Source organism: Centroberyx affinis, unplaced genomic scaffold (assembly GCF_046629955.1).
Source record: "Centroberyx affinis isolate AG114_WGS23_722 - 3 ecotype Tasmania unplaced genomic scaffold, CSIRO-AGI_Caff_v1 ptg000406l_1, whole genome shotgun sequence".
Taxonomy (NCBI): domain Eukaryota; kingdom Metazoa; phylum Chordata; class Actinopteri; order Beryciformes; family Berycidae; genus Centroberyx; species Centroberyx affinis.
The window spans coordinates 20,915-41,497 of NW_027279073.1; the positions used below are offsets into that span (position 1 = coordinate 20,915).

Below are 20,583 nucleotides of genomic sequence, written 5' to 3' on the forward strand. Positions count from 1 at the left end.
TAAAGTTAAAAAACCTTTATCACTATTGGCTATTTCATGTTAAAATGTGAGAAAAGCTTCTTCAGGGTGCGGAGAACAATGAAACACTGTTCTCTCTCCCCGCCCGGCCTTATTCTGGGTGCGTTTTCTAACATTTTAACATGAAATAGCAGAGAATAATAAAGGCTTTTCAACTTTATACAGAGGAGAGTGCCTTGGATTTTGTCTTCTTTTTTATGGACTCGCCATATTTCCAACGAGCAGCTCCGGTGAACAGCGTTCCTCTTCTGATCAACACTGAATATATGTTATTTTTAATCAATCGTGCTTCTAGGCACATCCCTATTCAGTGGATTGATCTTTGTAGTTTCTGTGATGATTTATGAATGGGGCATATTTCAACTGATTCATCACATGCTGGCTGACAGGGGATTTCCAGGAAGGGAGGGGGGGGGCGTCCTATTTCTCAAATGACAAAACAGAAACCTGTGGCTCATATACCTGGATGTAAAAAAAACAAAATGATTCAACATAGGTGACTCATCATAATCATGGCACAGGTTGAGTAATGTCCACATGACTGATAGGCTACTAAAAATAGGAAAAGTGAAACCCTCGCTTCAAATGATTTTTGGAGAGCATAACACAGTAGCCTAAATAAACATTATTTTTGGTCATTTAGTTTAATTGTGCGCTGTTTTCTCTTCCTTGGAAATATAGCCACGCCCATTGCAAAAAAACACAGTAAACTCGCCAGGTGTAAATACTATATTGTAAACCTTGAGGATTACCGGGATTATTATCAGATTATGGTGCGTTTTTATCACCAAATTTAAGTAATTTCTCGCCAAATTCCTCAGAAAACCCTCTAAACATTTCCTGATTTCACCTGTGGCGGGCAGGTAACCGGACATGGTTGCAGGTGTCTCGTGGACACGCCCGCAGAAACCTGACGCGCCCGGAAAACTTTTTTTTTTTTTTTTTTTTTGTATTGTCGTTGCAGTCGCTCAGGTAGTCGACATATTTTTGTTACACAGACATTTGGGAACATCTCGGCAGAAGAAGAGCCTCCATTAAAGCGCATTGCAAGCTATTTCCCCCGTTGTGACTGCTTTTGTGACTAGCTATTTTCTTTAATTAGGCTTATTTTACTCCAATTTTGTGCTCGGTGGGTGAAATCGTTGAAAAAACACCAGGATCTCTTTGGCGACGACGGGCCCGCAGATTCACCTTGGAAACCGAGAGGACGGACAGAAACTAACACAAGTCAGCCAAAAGAAGGGGAGTGGATTTTTGTTTTGTTTTTTTGTTTTTTTATTCTAGCAGTCCTAGTCCAAGCACTGACCGGTCATGGACTACATGGACAGTGGAATGAGATACACCCCAAAGTCGGTAAGAAACTTTATTCCAGTCAGGTCATGGGATGAAAGTGGGTCTGTTTCATTCTGTCAGGTGTGTCTCTTATATGAAACAGTTCCGGTTTTGTAGTTGCTGGATGACATTATTTCCAGCTTTTCTACACTGACGCTGATCTGCCTCTTTCCTCACTTTGGTGCATATTTGTGGGACAGGGTTAGGCCATCAGGAAGTGAACCAAACTACAGAAACAGACAGAGGCTGTATATACTCTAATAAGCTTAAAGCTTTAATGAAACTATGCATTGGAAACCTGTCAGTCCTGTACCAGAAAACATCAGCAGCCTATGATGTTTCCATGGCACACAAACAACACTTTCATATTGGCACGATGAAGCTGAAATATAAGACATAAAGTAAAACAACTGTCCTACTACTTGAATCCTAATTTGTCAGCGTATGGGGATATTATGTGCCCCAACTCTCTCCACCACTCTTATCACTAATACACTGGTTTGCCTAGAGACAAATTTGTAGCTGAGAACGAAACCAGCAATTAGAAGGAAACTAATGCTCTCATTCCTTTGCCAAGCCTCTGTTTCTGACGATTAGAGCTGCATCAGCGGTTGAAGTCGACATTTTTATGTTTTACACTTGTCCCGCCCTAGTAAAAGGTCCAAAAGTGTTGTATGCCAATGTGAAGAGGCCACATACTCAAACTGTGCCCCAGCAAAATGAATTCAATTCAATTCAAAGAGATTTATTGGCATGACCATATACAGTGGAGTATTGCCAAAGCACATTCCTAAGGTCAAAATAACAGGGTAACAAGTAGGACAAGAATGATTAGGCCTATTAAGATTAAAATAACAATCCCAAACAATGGGAAGTAACAGTTAAAACGTAGATCATCAAAGGTGATGGGGGAGAGGGAGAAAACAAGATGGTAACAGTAACGTGTTGTCAACAACTGTGTGTGTGCATGTGAATTCAATTTCTCTGTTACTTCATTCAGAAGAAGATGGCACAATGAGAAAATGTATAAGAATTAGGGATCATGAGACGATACGCTTCTCTCACGATATGATTCGATACACGATGCGGGGTTCACGATTCAATACAACCACGATACGATGTGATCAATAAAAAGTTGAATGGCAACAAAGTCTGACTGTGCAGAATTATGAGCCACAGATCTTTCTAGCAGTGGCATTGGCTCGCTAGAATGTAAACAACAATTTAAAAATGTCATTACAAAGTGAAAATAATCAAATTTTCGATTGAGAGCTTGAGAAACTGATGGGCAAGCCGTCTCATTTGTGATTACTACAGCTGAATAAAATGGAGCTAAGATCGCAATTTGTGTTTCTGCCCCACAATACATATTGCATAATACACATTTTTGTATTGGGATATATTGAATTTCGATATATCGTCCCATCCCTGATCAGAGGTGTCCCGTCTCCCCATGTACAGAATGGATTAGACAGACTCTAAAAATCCTCTCAAATGGGTCAAAACCTGAATCAAATAGGACTCGGTGGTCTGAACCGCGTCTCTCCGGGGGGCTCTTCACATGTAAAAGTTTGGGAACCCCCCTGGGCTTCATCAGTATACTGTACATCTGTCTTCAGAAAGCACTCCCACCTTACTGTTTCTTACTGCTACAGTGTTGGGAGTGAAGTGAGCGAAGCCTGGATTCCACCAGCTCCCACCGCCCTGTCGTGACTTGTTGACTCCAGTCCTTCTCTAGCTTGGGTTAAGATCTGAGTAGGGTGATTCCACACCCTCGAAGTATGGGGATAAAAATAGGACAAATTAGTGTTGTCTGTCTCATTGACTTGGTCTTTGAGTCCCTTCTGGGTCTTTTCTCGCCAGGGTACCAAAATAGATCTGAGGATTATCCAGTTGTAAGGCTGCTATACTAAGTGTGTTTTGATCCATTGACAATTTACTCAGAAACTCGCGATAATAAAGAAAACTACATCTCGTACAATATGAAATATGCTGTTTTCTTTGATTCCCAATCTATAAGCCTATAAGCCTTTTTCAGCAATTTGTAGGCTCCACTTTAAAATCCCTCTGGAGGTAAACGCATGATGCATGTAATATTTGGTTAATAAACAAAAGAGAACCGTACTTGGGTTGAATATTTATTCCGCAGGCTCTCTCACGAGCTCTGCAAAACGACAAATATAAAACAGCCCGCTCTTTGAAAACAACTGCTCCATCAAAGTGCTGCATTTTAATGCTTGAGTCAACACAGCCGCTCTCATGGGTGCATTGTAATTCATTCTTGTCATTCAGAATGAGTTTCAGGATAGAGGAGGACCTCGTTTATACTGGCCTGAAGACAGCACTGCCCCGCTTTTATATAATAATTAGTGGTGCTGTGGTTCTGCGCTGAAGATTAACTTTGCTCCTCGTAATTGTTATTATTTCAAAAGAGAATGGCAGGCACAAAATGCAAGTCAAAGGAATTGGTTTTGAAGTTTATGAAACACACTCAGGTTTTTAAGTTTATTTGAGGTGGCCCAGTTACATGAGGTAATCCAGTGTTTGCGTGATCCACAGTTTAAGCGAGCAGTCACAGAAACTTGTTGTGAATCCACCGTAGACCTACAAGTGGTTTGTTTCCAGCAGGTTTGACAGGTTTTGACGCTGTGAAACTTTTTCGCTCCCTCCCCCGTCCGTCTCATGTCTTAGAGGCAACCACACAGCTGTGACTCATGCATGAAGGTCCTTGATAAGTCATTAAGAAACAGCCACTGAAACTGTCCCTTTTTGCTTTTTTTTGGATTAGCAAATGTTGAAGAAAAAACGATTACAATTTGCTTCCCTCGAGAATCAACTCAGAAAAACCTGTAGATTTTTTCAAAGAGAAGCATTTTGTTATGATTTATTCACACATACATTCAGACCCAGATTCTGTGGGTCACTAAAGGCTGGGACATTCCTAAAATACACAAGTACATACTTGCTGCCTGCTGCTGTCACATATCTAACACTAATCTCCTTAGGTCGAGAAAACATAGTGCTTTCCATCCTGTCTGTATGGAAAACAAAAACAACATTGTCATCATAGCACCATGCTTGGGGGCGCAGCCTGTGTAGTTTTACATCTACAAAGTGTAAAAATATGTCTTCAGCCTCTCATGAAATGGTTGAATTATAATTTGGCAGCTGTTATTGGCTGGTTTGGTCCCTCTAACTTGATGTACTGATCATTCATTCATCTATACACTCAACCCTCATGGCCTCTCTGTCTGTTTTCAGGACAAAGACTGGGACACGTCTGTCCAGTTCCTGCCGGCGTCCGACACCAAGAAGCTCGAAAAGAAGAAGGGTCCGGGGAAAATCGGGGCCGTGATCGGTGTGGTGATCTTCGCTGCTGTTGTTGCACTTATGACCGGACTGCTGGTCTGGCACTTCCACTGTGAGTAAACCCTTCCTCTAGTCGAGTCGATTTACATTTAACAAATATGGCTGTCAATGGTTTACACGTAAACGAAGAATGTAAATGCAGATGAGAGAGAGAGAGAGAGAGAGAGAGAGAGAGAGAGTGAGTAATATTCATGGGCAAGTTGGAGCTCAATGCACATTTATTCTTTTGGGTTATGTTTATTTGCACATACAAAGGAGTGAAAACTGGAAAAAGAGATAAGAAAATCCTAGGGCATCTCATCCCAAAAGAAGGAAAAAAAAAACAAGATGACATACAAAAACAGGGGAATTGGGCAGAGAAAGCAAAACCTAACGCAGACAGAGGAGAATTGTACAACAGCAAAACTATAGAGAGAAAATAACTTGAAATAGTGAGAGGGAGAAGTTCATTCTGTCTGTCTGTGTGCTCCTGCAGTCCGTAAAGACGTGCGGGTCAAACAGATGTACAGCGGCTCCATGCGGATCACCAACCAGGTCTTTGAAGATGCCTACGAGGACTCCAGCAGCGTCGAGTTCAAAGCGCTGGCGAAGCAGGTGACTTCACAGGTGAGACCGCTGCCGAGGCTCGCACACCGCAGCCCTCATCACAGAATATGAGGTTAAGCATATCTGTGTGTCAAGAAGTTTTGTTTGTTTGTTTTGGGGTTTTTGTGTCTTCACACATTCATTCATGCAACTGCTGTGTTTTCCTCCACTGTCTCTCTCTCTCTCTCTCTCTCTCTCTCTCTCTCTCTCTCTCTCTCTCTATCTATCTATCTATCTATCTATCTCTCTCTCTCTCTCTCAGCTTAAAGCCATCTACTCCAAGACTCCACAGCTGGCCAAATACTATGTTGGTTCTACGGTTCAGGCCTTCAGGTATGACAGTGAGGCTGCAGTGATGAGTCAACCTTTATCACCTTCAATTCTCTCACCTTAGTTTCATTTGTGTATTTCTCTGACCGCTTATCCGCTTCAATCTGTGACGCTCCGTCACAGATTGGGTAATCTGGGTGCAACCAATACAGGTTTTTGAATACTGATACTTTTAGACTGAAGTCACTGTTAGCTGATATTTTGTGCTATACATGAGGTATTCAATATCTCAGAATTGTAGCATTTTTTAAATTCTTTTATAGTAGATAGATACATTACAGAGGGGCAGGAATGACTGAGGATTTTTAAATTTGAGCATTTTTGTTCCACAAAATGACAAGGATTCATTGTTTTCCCCTCAGTATTTTATTCTTCACAAGGTGGAAAAGCCTGAAACAGCATTTAGACCATGATAGGACACTAAAACTTTCCATTGAAACCAATGCTAGTGAAATTCTTTTAGGACGGTTAGCAGCTCCTTACAGCAGGGTGACCCATCACACCTGTTCATAGTAGGGGAAACTCTAGGAGACATTAGGCCTTAAAATGAAGAAGTAATTTACAAAAACATTACTGGACACTTAAATGAATATGTGCAAAAAATAATGTACCAAAAAAAAGAAAATTCCAAACTTTTACAGACTTTTATGTAGCAGTGATCTGGGAGAAATATTTAATGTAAGGCCAACATCGTCCAGATATATCTGCAAATAAATGCATCGGTCTAACCCCACTAGCAATATGACACTGTGTTTTCAGCAGTTTGCTCTGGCTGAATGCCATTGAATCCATGCTAAATGTGGTGTTTGAATCCTCGTCTTGTTGATCCTAGTGAAGGCAGCGTCATCGCCTACTACCTGTCTGAGTTCAGCGTGCCTAAAGGCCAAGAGGCAGCCGTGAACAGCGCCATATCCTCCATGGACAAGCTAGTGGACAAAAATCAACGCTCCGGAAACTCTCCTGGCAACTCTCTGGTCTTCGATGACGTGGTGTCATCAGGTAGAGGACTAACTGCTGTCTTTTGTGACGCATTTCATCTCATTCACTCCTTGTCAATAAATTAACTTCTATCTGGTTATTGACTTAATTTAATTCCTTTTCTGTTGTGCTGTCAATATCCTCATCTTAACCAGGTACATGCTCTCACAGATATTTTTTTTAACTTTGTGCTTTGTCTTACAGCTCTTGATTCCCGCTTGCTCAAGAAAACATTCAGCGGTGAGTACTCTGCCTGCATCCATCAGTTACTTTCACTAGAGGTGTCTTCAAGAATGTGCAAATGCTGTGACAATGGATATCTATAGACATGGAAAACTACAAATCATGTGAAACACAGAGTTCACTGGGTTTTGAGTGTTTAGCTGGGACCATTATTTTTCATCTGTCATTTGAAAATTCTTTAGCTGACAACAAATAACAAAGCTGACAACAAAACTACAAATAGGTTTTTATAGGTAATGCAACTGCATTATCCCTCTACCCTGAATCAAGAATTCAGAAAGTTGAATTGCATAATATGTTTACATGCATGGGAAAATGACTGACTTGCATGGTAAACATATATCCAGGTCATATTTGGGCATGCAGTTTGTTTTGTTATTGCAAACGACTTCTGATGAGAAACATATGACTTTGGAAAAAGTGAACTACAGAGAAACTACATAGATGAAATGCATGCTAAAATGATTCCATGTGTTGTAGATCAAATGTTGTTGGAATGTAGTTTGTGAAAGCATCACTGTAATTTACCGTTATTACAGACTTTGTATATTCAACTTAGTGTTTGTCATATGCAGAATATGGCAGTAATCAAATAGAAATCTTAAAAACAGTGATGGCGCTTGCACAAAAGAGTGCATTGGAGTGAAATGATGAGATCAGGCATTTGCATAGTTAGTATCAGCATAGTGAAATCTGTCTGCTTCAGCCGGGTTGAAATTTCAGTTGCACCGGGGCGAATTGGGCTACTCCAGTCCTGTGGAGCTGATTATATGACATGGTTTCATTTGAAGTAAGAGAGAATACGTTAACGGATTACTAAACTGAATGTAAACTGTCTCCTCAGAGTTTTACAGGTACACCGAACATACAAAATCCGATCACATAGGGACCATCACGTCCCCTGGCTTCCCCAACAAGCCTTATCCCTCCAACACCGTCGTCCAGTGGCAGCTGAGAGCGGACCCCGGCTACGTCATCAAGCTTGACTTTGACACCTTCAATCTGGAAGAGAACTGCAAGAATGACTTTGTCAAAATCTACGACTCCCTGGTGGCCATCGAGAGCCGTGTTATGGAAGAGTGAGTTTGCACTTTGCCTCGTCTCAGTTCAACACCGGGCAGATGAGTAACTCTTCTGCCTGCTGCACCCGTGTTTTTTTCCATGACCTTATTGTCTTGTATTGCCATACATGCTTATGGATTAGTTTTGGAGAATCCTGGGGCTGTAGAATAGATGTCTTGTCTTGTATGCACGGCCCTCTGCTGGTCAGATGTTATGTGATCCACACTGAAAAACTACAAGACTAAAACACTACATGGACTTTTTGGGGGGAAATGTTTTAAGGTTCAACCAATATAGGTTTTTGAAGGCCGATTCTTTTGGATTGAAGCTGCTGATATCTGATAATTTGTGCTGATATTCCATACCTTTAAATTTGACAATTTTCATGCCGAAGAATTAAAAATATTCAGCTTTTCATCTAGTATTTTATTCTTGACAGGCTGGAAAAGCCTCTGAAACAGCATTTTGACAAGGGGACACTAAAATCCTCAATTGAACCCCACAATAATTTATCCATACTTACTGAAATTACTATGAAATCAAAATGTTGTACTGGAATCAATTCAAGTTAAGGGCTTTCCATGGGCAACCACTGTAGTATTGATCAATTATACAATAAATATGTATTTTAAACTGCATAATATCAGATGACACTGTCTGTCTGATATCTTTTAATTTAAGGCCCATATCAGCCTGCCATATCAGTAAACTAGTTAAGACTTTTAGGAAGGAATTTTATGTTGTCTGTTTGTTTGTTTTCTACAGGATTTGTGGGTACTACTCCCCCAGTGACCCCCTGACCTTCCTGTCCTCTCGCAACGTCATGCTGGTGACGTTGGTGACCAATGAGAAGAAGAACTTCCCCGGCCTCAGAGCGCACGTCTCACAGGTCCGCCGCGGAGGCAAAGGTAGGGTCTCATGCACGGACTGCAGCTCATCTCTCACACAATTACATGTTTGAGCCTGTATATGTTACAAGCTACAGTATAAATGCTTGATATCTGTGCAAACGCGAATGCTTGTCTTCTGTACGTGTGTGATAGGAACGACATGTGGCGGCCAGCTGACGGGCAAAAAAGGCAATTTCACCTCTCCCAACTACCCAAACTACTACCCACCCAACATTTTCTGTGAGTGGAAGATCGAGGTGAGAACACGTTCCCCAGCCACATCATATGTTTTATACATGCAGTCTCCAGGTCAAAGGTCAGTTACTTCCCACACCATTTAGTCTCGTTTTCCCACACCTCTCCATCTCCCCTTAAAGGTCCCTGCTGACAAAGTGGTGAAGGTGACGTTCAAGAAGTTCCTCCTGTCCGAGCCCGGGCAGGAGAACAGCGCCACCTGCAAAAAAGACTATGTGGAGATCAACGGAAAGAGGTGAGTCCGTACCCGCAAGGCCCGGCGTAAGAGCCAGATAGGGATTGCGTAACGGGCTGACATGTCCCCGCGTGTGCCTTGTCTCATCCTCAGGCTGTGCGGAGAAAAGCCTGATGGCACAGTGACGGAGACCAGCAGCACCAACAAAATATCCGTGTTGTTTTATGCCGACGCCTCCTATGTGGACCGAGGCTTCACCGCCGAGTTTGTGGCCATCGACTCTAAAGACCGTGAGTAGAGAAAACGGCGCCTCGGTTTCTCCCCCCCCCGATGACGATGATGATTTCTTATGGGCTATTTGTGTAATTTTAGCTGAACTCTGTGTTTCTCGCCCGGCTGAACGGAAGTGTTATCCCTCTCCACAGCTTGTCCAAAGCAGTTCCAGTGCAACAACCAGCGCTGCATCAGCTCAAACCTCAAGTGTGATGGCTGGAATGACTGCGGGGACATGAGTGATGAGATGAACTGCAGTGAGTGCTAAGTCCAGTATCTCAGACTATACTGATATTTTTACTATTACCAACTACTCTCTATAGGGTTAGCACACAAAATGGCAGAGCTGAGATATGGAGTATGTATTATTAAATACACGTTTCCTTCCAGAGTGCAAATCCACCGACATCAATTGTAAAAACGGATTGTGCAAGCCCATGTTCTGGCAGTGCGATGGCGTAAACGACTGTGGAGACAACTCAGACGAGCTGAACTGCGGTAAGACCTGTTACGCTGACGGAGGACTTGAGGACTAGAGCACATGAGCACGAAAAGGTCCTTAGTCTGTTTTCTCACATCTCATTTTTTTTCTCTTTTTAAGGGTGTAAATCTGGAGAGCTAGGATGTCAGAATGGCAAATGTGTTTCTGAAAAGAAGCGCTGTGATGGCAGGGACGACTGCGGGGACGGGTCCGATGAGCTGAACTGTGCACGAGGTGAGACCAGTTTTCTCTCACACTGCAAAACTGTCCATTGCAACAAGCGATTGGGTCTAGTAGTCTAGAGTTTTAAAATCTCATTTTTCTCAAAGCAAATGGAGCAATTTAGCAGTGGAGTGAAGTAATTCCACTTGACTCCAATGCAACAAATTAAGTGACGTTATCTTGATACCAGTGAAGCGATCTGCATTATTTAAAGGTAGTGTCATTTGATTCAAGAACATTATCTCACCTCATTGGCAGAATTTTTTCACCTGTTTAGAGAATAAATTTGAATGACTCCATGACTAAATGACTTGTTAAAATTGACATTTTTTTGCAGGGTGTGCCTAATTTTCCCTCTGCACTGTAGACAGTTATGCAGAGTCTGTTTCATGGCTTTGGAGTTGATTGCTGTCACGTTCTTTTCTTCCCCTCTCTCTAGTCTCTGATGTGACTTGCAGTGATGTTACATATAAATGTAAAAACAACAAGTGCATCAGTAAAGTGAACCCAGAATGTGACGGGACAGCGGACTGTGAGGACGGCTCTGACGAGGCTAACTGCGGTATGTTGTAAACCAGCTTCATCGGGTGCAGATGAGTTGTTGGCTTCTGGCATTGTTGTGCAAGATCAAAACTAGTTATTAACTCCATCTGCATTGTTTAGCATGCATGACAAAACAGATGTGTACGAAGCACAACTTCCACCCACTTTAGGCATCACAGCAAGCCCAGACAAGCCTCCGCTGTGATTGACTGACTGTTTATCTCACAGAATGCGGCAGGAATTTGTTCAAGACGTCGCGCATTGTGGGCGGTCAAGAGGCAGAGGAAGGGGAGTTTCCCTGGCAGGTCAGCCTCCATGTCAAGGGCTATGGTCACGTGTGCGGAGCGTCCATCATCAGCCCGCGCTGGCTGGTCACCGCCGCACACTGTGTGCAAGATGACGGCAAGACCAGGTAGCTTCATACTTTCCTCTCTTATTTTCCCCATCAGGGTTTCCAGTGCCAAGATGTTGCTACAGTGCATGTTGTGACTCCTCAAATTATCTAGCAGCAATTATACCTCCAGGTGCTTCCTTTTTCCTTACTCAGTTTTCATGATTTTGTTTTCAAATCTGCCATGGCTCAGGATAAGAATAATGTTCCTCAATTTGTTTTGTAAATAAATGTAGTTTAGTTAAAAGAGTATATATAGAATGAATTTGAAGATCTTACAGGCAGAACAGTCACAATACTGGACACTGATTGGCTGACAACACCTGCTCCTCTAATTCAAATGTGTGGTGTGTGCCAGTTCAAATGCTGCAACCTTGCCTGATTGGAATGATTTTAGCAAGTGTTCAGTGAGGAGAGCCAATCAAGAACAAGTCCAGTTGTGATGTGTTGATGGGAATTAGTCGAAGAATGAGATTTAATTCCTAGATTAATGCATCTTGATCATGGCCACTTATTATTTTATAGCAATCTCTAAACAGACAAAAGATCAGGTCCTGAAAAGGTCTTAACTTAAAATGTCTTATATTATCTAAATTCAAGGTCTTAAATAGTCTTGAATACAGTTAAATATAGTGTTTTAAATCTTAACTGCAGTGTTACAGGTCTTAAAAATGTTTACATCTGGTTTCATTTTCTCGTTTTTGTTTGTTTTCAATTATGAATTGGTCTTACACTGGTCTTAAATTTGATCATTATGTTAAAAAACTGATGCAGTCCTGTTTCTTCCAATTGCAAAATGTTGCTGAAGTGCGCCCTATACTATCTTTCCAAGATTTGGAAAGAGTAATCCACGCCTTTGTCTCCTCCACACCTCAGTCAAGACACCATTTCCAGATTACAACTAGTTCAAAACATTACTCCAGTATCGGCTTCTCTGCCCTGGCTGCCTGTTAAATCCCAGATCGATTTTAAGATCCTCTTCATCACCTATAAGGACGTAAACAGTCTGGTTCAGGTTCTGGCCACAACGTCTCAAAAATCCTCTTTATATATTGGCTTTCTGTTGATGTTATTGTCTGTCATGTCTGTGTCCTTTTTTATTTCTGTTAAGAATTAAGCTTCTTTTATATTGCTGCTGCTCCTCTGTTTTGTGAAGCATTTTGTAACTCCGGTTTTGAAAGGTGCTACATACATTTAGGTTTACTTTAGTTTGCTATTCCATTCTAACTTCTTAAATTGAGGTTGATGAAACTTGCAGACACCCTGAAAGACGCTGACAAAATCTGCAAAAATAGTCCCATAACGATGAAAACTGAAAAAGATGAAAAACTGATTTGAGTTGTTACTAGACCTTAACAAAAGCACCTCTTGATTCCTTGGAACCATACAGGCAAAATACTTTGCAACTTCTCCTTTGTGGACAATTCAATAGTTTGACTTTGAAGATCAACATTTGTTCCTCCAGCAGTGAGCCCATGTGCTAACTGAAACCTTGGACATCTGTGTTTTAACAAGCAAACCACAAAGCTTGGCTGTGTGTGGCTGAATAATTTAAAAACACAAGCACTCTGCTGTCCAGTTCACACATTTTGGTGCTGAGCCCACTGGTTTTTGTATAAAAACAAAATGGACAGTTATTGTGTGAAACTTTAACCACCTAAACAGTTTATAAGGATGCGGTGTGACTTACCACACACTGACATGGTGGGAGGTTTGGCTGTTTGTTCGTGTTTTTGGTTTCGTTTTTTACTTTTTTGCCAATTAACTATAACTCTAAACAAGGCCTGAACCATGTTATGATTTTTTTCTGAATATTGTGGTTGCAGTATGATTTTCAATACCGGTGGCAGTTTTTTCTACATATTTTTTTATAAGATGAATATGCCACCTTTTTTATATATGCATCATGTGATATAAGATGTGCTCATGACTGTTAATGATTCTCAAAACCTGAGAATGAACTTTGAGATTCTCTGTCTCTGTGTGTGTGTGTGTGTGTGTGTGTGTGTGTGTGTGTGTCCAGATACTCCCAGCCCGGCACTTGGGAGGCCTACATGGGCCTTCACATCCAGAGGCAGAACGGAAAGAACGTAGCGAAGAGGAACGTGAAGCAGGTGATATCCCACCCTTACTACAACGCGTACACCTTCGACAACGACATCGCCCTCATGGAGCTGGACAGTCCTGTGACCTACAGCGACTACATCCGGCCCATCTGCGTCCCCTCCCCCCAACACGTCTTCCCCCCGGGGAACTCGGTGTGGATCACCGGATGGGGCGCCACCCGAGAGGGAGGTGAGTCCAGACAACCAGAGAACCTTGTGTTCCTTCTTTTTATTTATTCACTTTTGTGGCTTTGGCAGTTTTATTTAATTCCATTTTGATGCACTGACGCTTTGTTTGGAAGACTGATGACCAGTATATTCTGGTGGCCTACGGGTATGTCACCAGTAATAAATCACATTTTTTATTTTTTCATTTATTTGATAAAGTAGTTAATAGTTTTGTGTGATCATTTAAGACAGATATCTGACATCAGTTGGTTATACCAGTAATATGTTTAGGCTGTAGGCCAAAAAACTGCTTTTCTACAAGTTTGAGCTGCACAATTCTTTACAGAATAGTGGTACATTTCATCACTTTTGGGACCTGCCAAAATGAATAATAGCCTGTCTCTAATAGTTTTACGGTAATATGTCATGGGCAGTATAAGCACCACATGACTGTAGACTCCCTACCTTAATCACATGACACTAGACTGGACCAAGTGAGGTCTGATGATGTCGTTGTGTGTGTGTGTGTGTGTGTGATGTAGGATATGCTGCACCGGTGCTCCAGAAGGCCCAGGTCCGTATCATCAACAGCACGGTGTGTGACCGCCTGATGGGAGGCCAGATCACGTCCCGGATGATGTGTGCCGGAGTGCTAAGCGGAGGGATCGATGCTTGTCAGGTACTGCGGCCCCCGAAGCCCTCGCTGGCCCTCTTTCTGTCCTGTCAGGTTATTTTTCTATGAGCACTTCTGGTAAAACAGGTTTTGTCACAAAGTGTTTCGCTGAGCAACAAAGGACATGGATACTCAGGTTAGACCGATATGCTGGTTTGCAGAGACATCGAGCCGATATTGGCCTTCTACTAAAGACTGGATATCGGCCACCTCCAATATGATGGATATGATGCAGTTTGTTTGATTACATGTTTACTGTATAACTGATCAATATGGAACTTATTATTATCTATGGAAAGCCCGTAATCACAAATTGTTCTTATTGATCAGATTCTACACGAGTATGTATGATTGAGTAATCATCATGCTGGGATTCAATGGAGAGTTTTACTAAATACTGATTCAGAGGCTTTTCCACCCTGCCAAGAATAAAACACTGAATAATTTAATTTTTTTGGGGGGGAAACTGGCATGAAAATGGGCACATTTAATTGGCAGCTTCAAACCAAAAATATTGATATCAGCCTTCACAAATCCATATCAGTTAAGCCCTAATAGATACAGATAAAAACAAGTAAGTTACTTATAACAAATTAGAGAGAGAGAGGGAGAGAGAGAGACATAAGGAAAGAGGGAACAAGACAAGGGAGAAAGGAAGAAAAACGAGAAAGGGAGAGGCAAGAGAAAAAATAGGTGGGAAAGGAGAGGGAAACAATAGAGAAAAGAAAAAGAGGACATGGAAAAAGGCAGAAATTGTGAGATTATGTGAGCACACTGTCCTCATGCGTATACCACCTATACTAACACTATCACGTACCTGTGTGTGTCTGTGTCAGGGCGACTCCGGCGGCCCTCTGTCCAGCCCGTCCAGCGGGGGTCATACGTTCCTGGCCGGCGTGGTGAGCTGGGGCGACGGCTGCGCCCGCAGAAACAAACCCGGCATCTACTCCACGGTCACCAAGTTCCGCGGCTGGATCAAAGAAAAGACGGGGGTGTAAGACCGCAGGGGGGGGGGGGGGGGCGGTCCAGCAAGGGCCCGAGGACACGGACAGGGACAGGGACACGGACACGGACTGACGACAAGTACTTGTTGTTCCAATCGAGCGCCACTCTCCCTTTTCGGATGATGTAGTGGAGACTTGGCTCCTATTCACAGCTGCGGTGGACAGTGCACTGTTTGCTTGAAGAGCAACTGCAACAAATTGTTATGCACACTGCGATTTTATGACTTCTGGTTTTGGTTTTAAATATTTTTGAAATGTAAATAAATGTTTTATTTTTTGTGTTTTTAGGTATTGTCATTGTGTGTTTTGATGGAGAACAATATTATGTGCCACAAATGAGAAGTAGCTTTTAGGTGTGATTGTTACACATGTACAGATATGAAATGCACACCTGTGAGATATTCTTTCACTCTGTTGTCCAACAATCATATTACAGCTGATGCAATCCTTTATCAGTGGCCTTACTATGAATCACCTCCCCCGTTTTCTTGTTGTCTTTGTCCTGAATTGTATAAAGGGAAGCAAAGTGACAGCAAGCTCAAGTCCATCCTACCTCCTATGGCTTGGTATCTTACGCATTTAGTTAGTATGTTCAGATTTTAGTCCGACCAGGAACCCCGACTTGAAGGGAATGAGAGAAAGCCGGAGATGTGATTGTTTGCTTTTAAATGCATTGTCTTCAGTGATTGCATTTCATTTTAAGATGTGAAATACTTTTCTATCCGAATAAAACACAGAGTAAAATAGGTGGTTTTGTTTTTAGTTTTTAATCTTCTAGGTCTAACATGCCTATATGACCCTCATGCACTAAACGCAATGACACTATAGACTGGGCAAGCTGTACTATCTCAAATCTGCTGTGTAAATGTGTATTTTATATAGTATGTGTTTTTAAATAAAACATTCCTAATAATGCCACCGATTCTTTGCATGTCTATTTTGATGCAGTGACATGCATTTAAAATATACTTATTGCAAGGCTTTGCTTCAATATTACCATATACTCTATGTATTCCCTTACACCTAATTTAAACTGAATTATACTGTGCAATATTTGCATTACAAATTCCTGGAGTCTCCTCCTCCAGCAGGACGTGTTGGAGAACAAAAAGCTCTGTCAGGAGAGAGGAGAGTGATTTGCATTGTGCATACGATGATGGACAGTACATGGAGACGGAGAACTGATGGACTCTGTAAAGCTGTCAGGAACTTCTGCTCATTCTGGGTCCAGGTGCAACTGGTGTTTTGTCTATTGAATGATCCTGTGATCAGTAAGTCACAGAACATGCTCCTTAAATCCTCATTAAGTATGCTGTATGTTTAAGTGGCTATTCTGCGTAATATGTAGAAATAATTGTATTGTCTTTGTATAAAAAACGTTCTCATCCAGGTGACCTTGTCCACTGTGGGGATTTCCTCAGCAGCAGCCCCTCCTCTCCACAGCTACAGCTCTTAGGGTTTTCAGGTGAGAGCAGTCCCTGCGGTTCTCCCTTTGAGGTGACGCCAAGTCTCTCTGAATCAGGATCTCTCTGGAACCCGGACAATCCAACCGTAGTGATCGTGCCGGGCAGGAGGCCGCCCGCAGCTCCGCCCGGCTGGGTGGGCATCATGGCCCGGGAGCTGCTGCTGCTGGAGGGGCGGAGGAACGTGCTGGCAGCGGACTGGCTGCTGCCGCCGGAGCAGGAGATCACAGATGGAGCCGGGCAGATCGGTGAGAGGCTGGGACAAAGCATCCGGGCGCTGCTGGTGAGTTCAAGGTGCACCTCTTCTCCTCCTGTGATGCCCAGCAGAGATAGGCAGGCCTCACTGAAGTTTGTTTATTTGCTAATCAAAAATAATGCACAGCCATCAGTTATGCATTAATTAAACTCACTGATGATAACTTGCAGCTTATTTCCAATGTGGTTCTCTTTTAAAAGACAACAAGGCTAAGAAAACATGTGATTGGCCGAAAGTCACAGAACATACCATAAGAAAACATATCAGATAAATAATTCTATAAAAAACAAGCATATAAAATGAGCTTGCTAATTGCAGTTTTCAAAACAAACATCAGCTAAAAATTTGAATAGTTCCCATGAGTGATATTAAATGAGTGGTTTACTTTGCAATATTACTCAACATACACCTCTTTACCTTCATCTTAAATGAAGTTTGGTTATTTTTCCTCCAGGAAAGGGGTTCCTCTGCAGAAATGTTCCACTTAATAGGATTTGGAGTAGGAGCCCATGTTGCTGGTTCTGCTGGCCGTTCTCTGCATGGAGCCATCGGCAGAATCACAGGTGGGCTACCTGTAACCTGTAGGTTACGTCTTAGTAGTTATTAGTAGTTTTAAACAAAGTAGCTTTTACTTTACTTTTTAACATTTATTTTTCTCTTAGGTCTCGATCCATTTGCGCCCATCTTTTCAGAGACAGATAAAGTTTCTTTGAATTACACTGATGCACAGTATGTGGATGTGGTCCACACCAACTTCAATGGTAAGATTAGTTGTTGTAGGGATCACATTACACCCAATTTTAAGTTTCTACAATAATGCTTTGACCCCTCTGAGGAAATGCATATGTGTAGGGAGCTATGTTGGAGTGTATCCAGGATAGATGCAGTGAAAATTTCACTGCATTTTTCTTGTGTAAGTATGACAGTAATCTTCTTCTCTTCTTCTCTTTTTTGCTAATTAAATGATCTCTTCAGCTAATGAACCTGTGGCTGCCTTGGGGTTTTCCAGACCAGTGGGCCATCTTGATTTCTACATTGGTAGCGGACATGAGCATCCTGGTTGCCCTCAAGCTCTCATGCATAGTAAGTATGTGAGTTAATGTAATGCCACATCAGCGGGACAGTGGACCTGAAGACCGACCTGCCCCAGTCTGAACGATCCTCTGCTGTGCTCCTGCAGGTGAGCAGTACTTGCTCTGCAGCCACCGCCGCGCCTTCCAGCTTTTCACCAGCTCCATCCAGGCCGCGTGCAAACTCACCGCCCTTCCCTGTGAGAGTGTGTCTGACTTTAAAAAGACGCTCTGCACACACTGCCGCCTGCCTGGGCTCAGTGTCTGCCCACAGCTGGGTATGGGAAACGTAAAAAAACTGTTTTATTCACATCTGTTATCAGAATCAGAATCCTTTTATTGGCCAAGTATATTTGCACATAATGGAATTTAGCTTAGTGGTTGCTTGTGTACTTTGTCAAAACACAGAAAGAATGAACACAATATAAACCAATAAAAACAGTATATAAAAAACAGTATATATATATAAAACAGTATATAAAAAACCCCCAAAACAAATAGAAACAGTAGAAGAAAACGATAAGATCAGAATCAAATACAGAATATAGTTCTTGCACTGTAAGTAATTGCACTGTTTGAGTATTGCACTATATTGGATAAAGTAAAGAAAGAAAGAAAGAAAGAAAGAAAGAGAAAGAAAGAAAGAAAGAAAGAAAGAAAAACAATTAATAGATAATAAATGGAACAGTTTTTAATCATCTGCCATTGAAAAGCGGGGAAAATGCAGATTTTCACTCCAAAGAAACCCGACAGCAGCTGATTTCATGGATCAAAATGTCTAATTAGTGAAATCAGCTGCTGTAGTGTTTCGGTTGGAATGAAAACTTGCACACTGTTGGGGGACGATGGCATATGATTGAAAACCCACTGTATTATCAGATAGTGTTGGTATGCAGAGAAAGAACTGGAGGATTTGGGGTCTGTCATCACCACACTCTTTTCTGCCAATAGGATATGACATCAGCTGGCTGCCTCCGAACCGCCCTGTCCGCTTCAAGCAAGTCACAGCCGTCCTAGACATCTCAGCAACTGCCCCGTACTGCGGTCAGGACGCAGGTGGATTGTCACAGTTTGGTTTGCAAGAGGAGGTTGGCTTTATGTAGTAATATCTGATTTATGTGTCTTTTTTTAGTCTCCCCGTTTCTTCTGGAGATTCATCTTGAGGGAAACACCTCACTTCAGGCACAGTTATTCATTCAGCTAAAGGGAGATCTCAGCAAAACTTCCATCATGCTGGTCTCAGGGTGAGGGATCATCTTCGCTTGTATCTTAAGATGGTATATTTCACTTTTTATTTCCATTAACAACAAACCTCTAATTACACCTCTACTGTTTCTCCAAGCAGTCCTTCCACGGTGGATTTTCAGCCACATGAGGTGTACCGCTTCCTGATTTCAGTGGACCATGTAGAAGACTTCAAAACCATGTCACTTAAATTCTATTCAGAGCGTCTATTATACTTCCAGTGGATGAAAAGGAGAATTAAAATCAGCTACATGCTGCTGACTCAGCTTCCTACACATGCAGGGTAAACATGTCCACTCCCAACAGTCTGCTGTACCCAGGAACCACAGTATCTACCGTCCCGTCCCTGAGACTAATCTTTTGCTTTGTCCCACAGAAATGTTTACTGGACGAGGAGTGTATCCGCTGTGGAAAATCAAGTCATTCAAGTTGATCTTCAAACTTCAAAAGGCATCCATCTACTAAAGAAACCTAAATTATGATTTGGTCCAGTCATGTTATCACGGCCAGAGTTAGTAGGGATTTGGTTCCACGAAAAATGTAATACATTCATGGTAGGGGAGACTGGGGTAAAATTAGTCTCGTTTTACATCTTGTGCTTCTTATGCAAAATAAATGTGTATTTATTCAAAACAAAAATTGCTATATACGTATACTTAAGATTGTTGGGCATCCGTGTCAATTAAAACATTTTCTGAAACAAGTTGGTCTTTTGTCTTAACTCACACCAAGTAAGTTGAGCATGAGGATAAAGTTGAGGTCTGTGGGGGTAAAATGTGCCACTCCTCTCTACCTTAGTACAGAACAAACTGTACTGGTGCTATTTTAGGAAATAATATAACTTGTTTCATTTCAATGAAGCAACAAAGGTTACACAACCTAAAACCTGTTTTGTCCTTTTCAGTCTTTTCTTCCCAGCATGTATGTCTCTTCTGAGAATTATATTCTAACAACATAATTACTTATGTTTACTTCAACATAGCATGGTGATCCATTTCTGTTATTTTCAAAAGGATAATAATGCAAGACTAATGCAAGAATAATGCAATAAAAGACTAAATTGCCACTGACACTTCCAGATAGATACAAAATCATCTTTACTATGATGAAATAACCTGATCACAGATTCAGGGGTTTTTCCCCCCTAAATCTGTGATCACATGACTCATTTTGTCACATCACCCGTTTCTCCCCTACTGTAAGACATTTTACATAGAAGTGTCCATCGAATGCCATAAAATCAAATGGCTTATTGTAAGTCGCTTTGGACAAAGGCGTCTGCTAAATTACATGATGTAATCTAATGTATAAGTAGCTTCATTTTGACACTTCTGCTGCTGCGTACGGGCGCTGATAACGACGAGCATTTTTTCTCAATAAAGTTCATTCACAGAAAGAACATTTTCTGTGAGAATTACGGACCGAATATCTTTCTTGTAACGGCTGTGTTTT

The 20,583-nt window shown here is 41.8% G+C and overlaps 2 protein-coding genes across 2 annotated transcripts; both read left to right on the forward strand.

Annotated features, from left to right (window-relative positions):
• The first annotated feature begins 991 nt into the window (after positions 1 to 991).
• On the forward strand, positions 992 to 16,011 carry st14a (ST14 transmembrane serine protease matriptase a). Its single transcript, XM_071516492.1, has 19 exons — positions 992 to 1,371; positions 4,612 to 4,771; positions 5,195 to 5,325; positions 5,567 to 5,637; positions 6,467 to 6,633; positions 6,817 to 6,852; positions 7,700 to 7,934; positions 8,683 to 8,825; positions 8,961 to 9,064; positions 9,185 to 9,297; positions 9,391 to 9,527; positions 9,663 to 9,767; positions 9,901 to 10,008; positions 10,112 to 10,225; positions 10,653 to 10,775; positions 10,985 to 11,168; positions 13,171 to 13,442; positions 13,963 to 14,099; positions 14,930 to 16,011. The coding sequence occupies exons 1-19, from the start codon at positions 1,330 to 1,332 to the stop codon at positions 15,089 to 15,091; spliced, it is 2,544 nt and encodes an 847-aa protein (XP_071372593.1). The 5' UTR covers positions 992 to 1,329; the 3' UTR covers positions 15,092 to 16,011.
• A 242-nt stretch (positions 16,012 to 16,253) lies between these two features.
• On the forward strand, positions 16,254 to 19,805 carry LOC139641878 (lipase member I-like). Its single transcript, XM_071516499.1, has 11 exons — positions 16,254 to 16,260; positions 16,488 to 16,562; positions 16,653 to 16,843; positions 17,271 to 17,379; positions 17,479 to 17,577; positions 17,792 to 17,899; positions 17,997 to 18,164; positions 18,838 to 18,930; positions 19,019 to 19,130; positions 19,232 to 19,414; positions 19,508 to 19,805. The coding sequence occupies exons 1-11, from the start codon at positions 16,254 to 16,256 to the stop codon at positions 19,611 to 19,613; spliced, it is 1,251 nt and encodes a 416-aa protein (XP_071372600.1). The 3' UTR covers positions 19,614 to 19,805.
• Positions 19,806 to 20,583: the final 778 nt, after the last annotated feature.

Bases quoted from the DNA above. Each gene is read 5' to 3' on its own strand.
- st14a (XM_071516492.1), top strand. From the start codon at position 1,330: ATGGACTACATGGACAGTGGAATGAGATACACCCCAAAGTCG. The intron at 8,826-8,960 runs GTAGGGTCTCAT...CGTGTGTGATAG, and splicing joins GGTCCGCCGCGGAGGCAAAG to GAACGACATGTGGCGGCCAG. The intron at 10,009-10,111 runs GTAAGACCTGTT...TCTCTTTTTAAG, and splicing joins CTCAGACGAGCTGAACTGCG to GGTGTAAATCTGGAGAGCTA.
- LOC139641878 (XM_071516499.1), top strand. The intron at 17,900-17,996 runs GTAAGTATGTGA...GTGCTCCTGCAG, and splicing joins CCCTCAAGCTCTCATGCATA to GTGAGCAGTACTTGCTCTGC. The intron at 19,415-19,507 runs GTAAACATGTCC...TTTGTCCCACAG, and splicing joins CAGCTTCCTACACATGCAGG to AAATGTTTACTGGACGAGGA.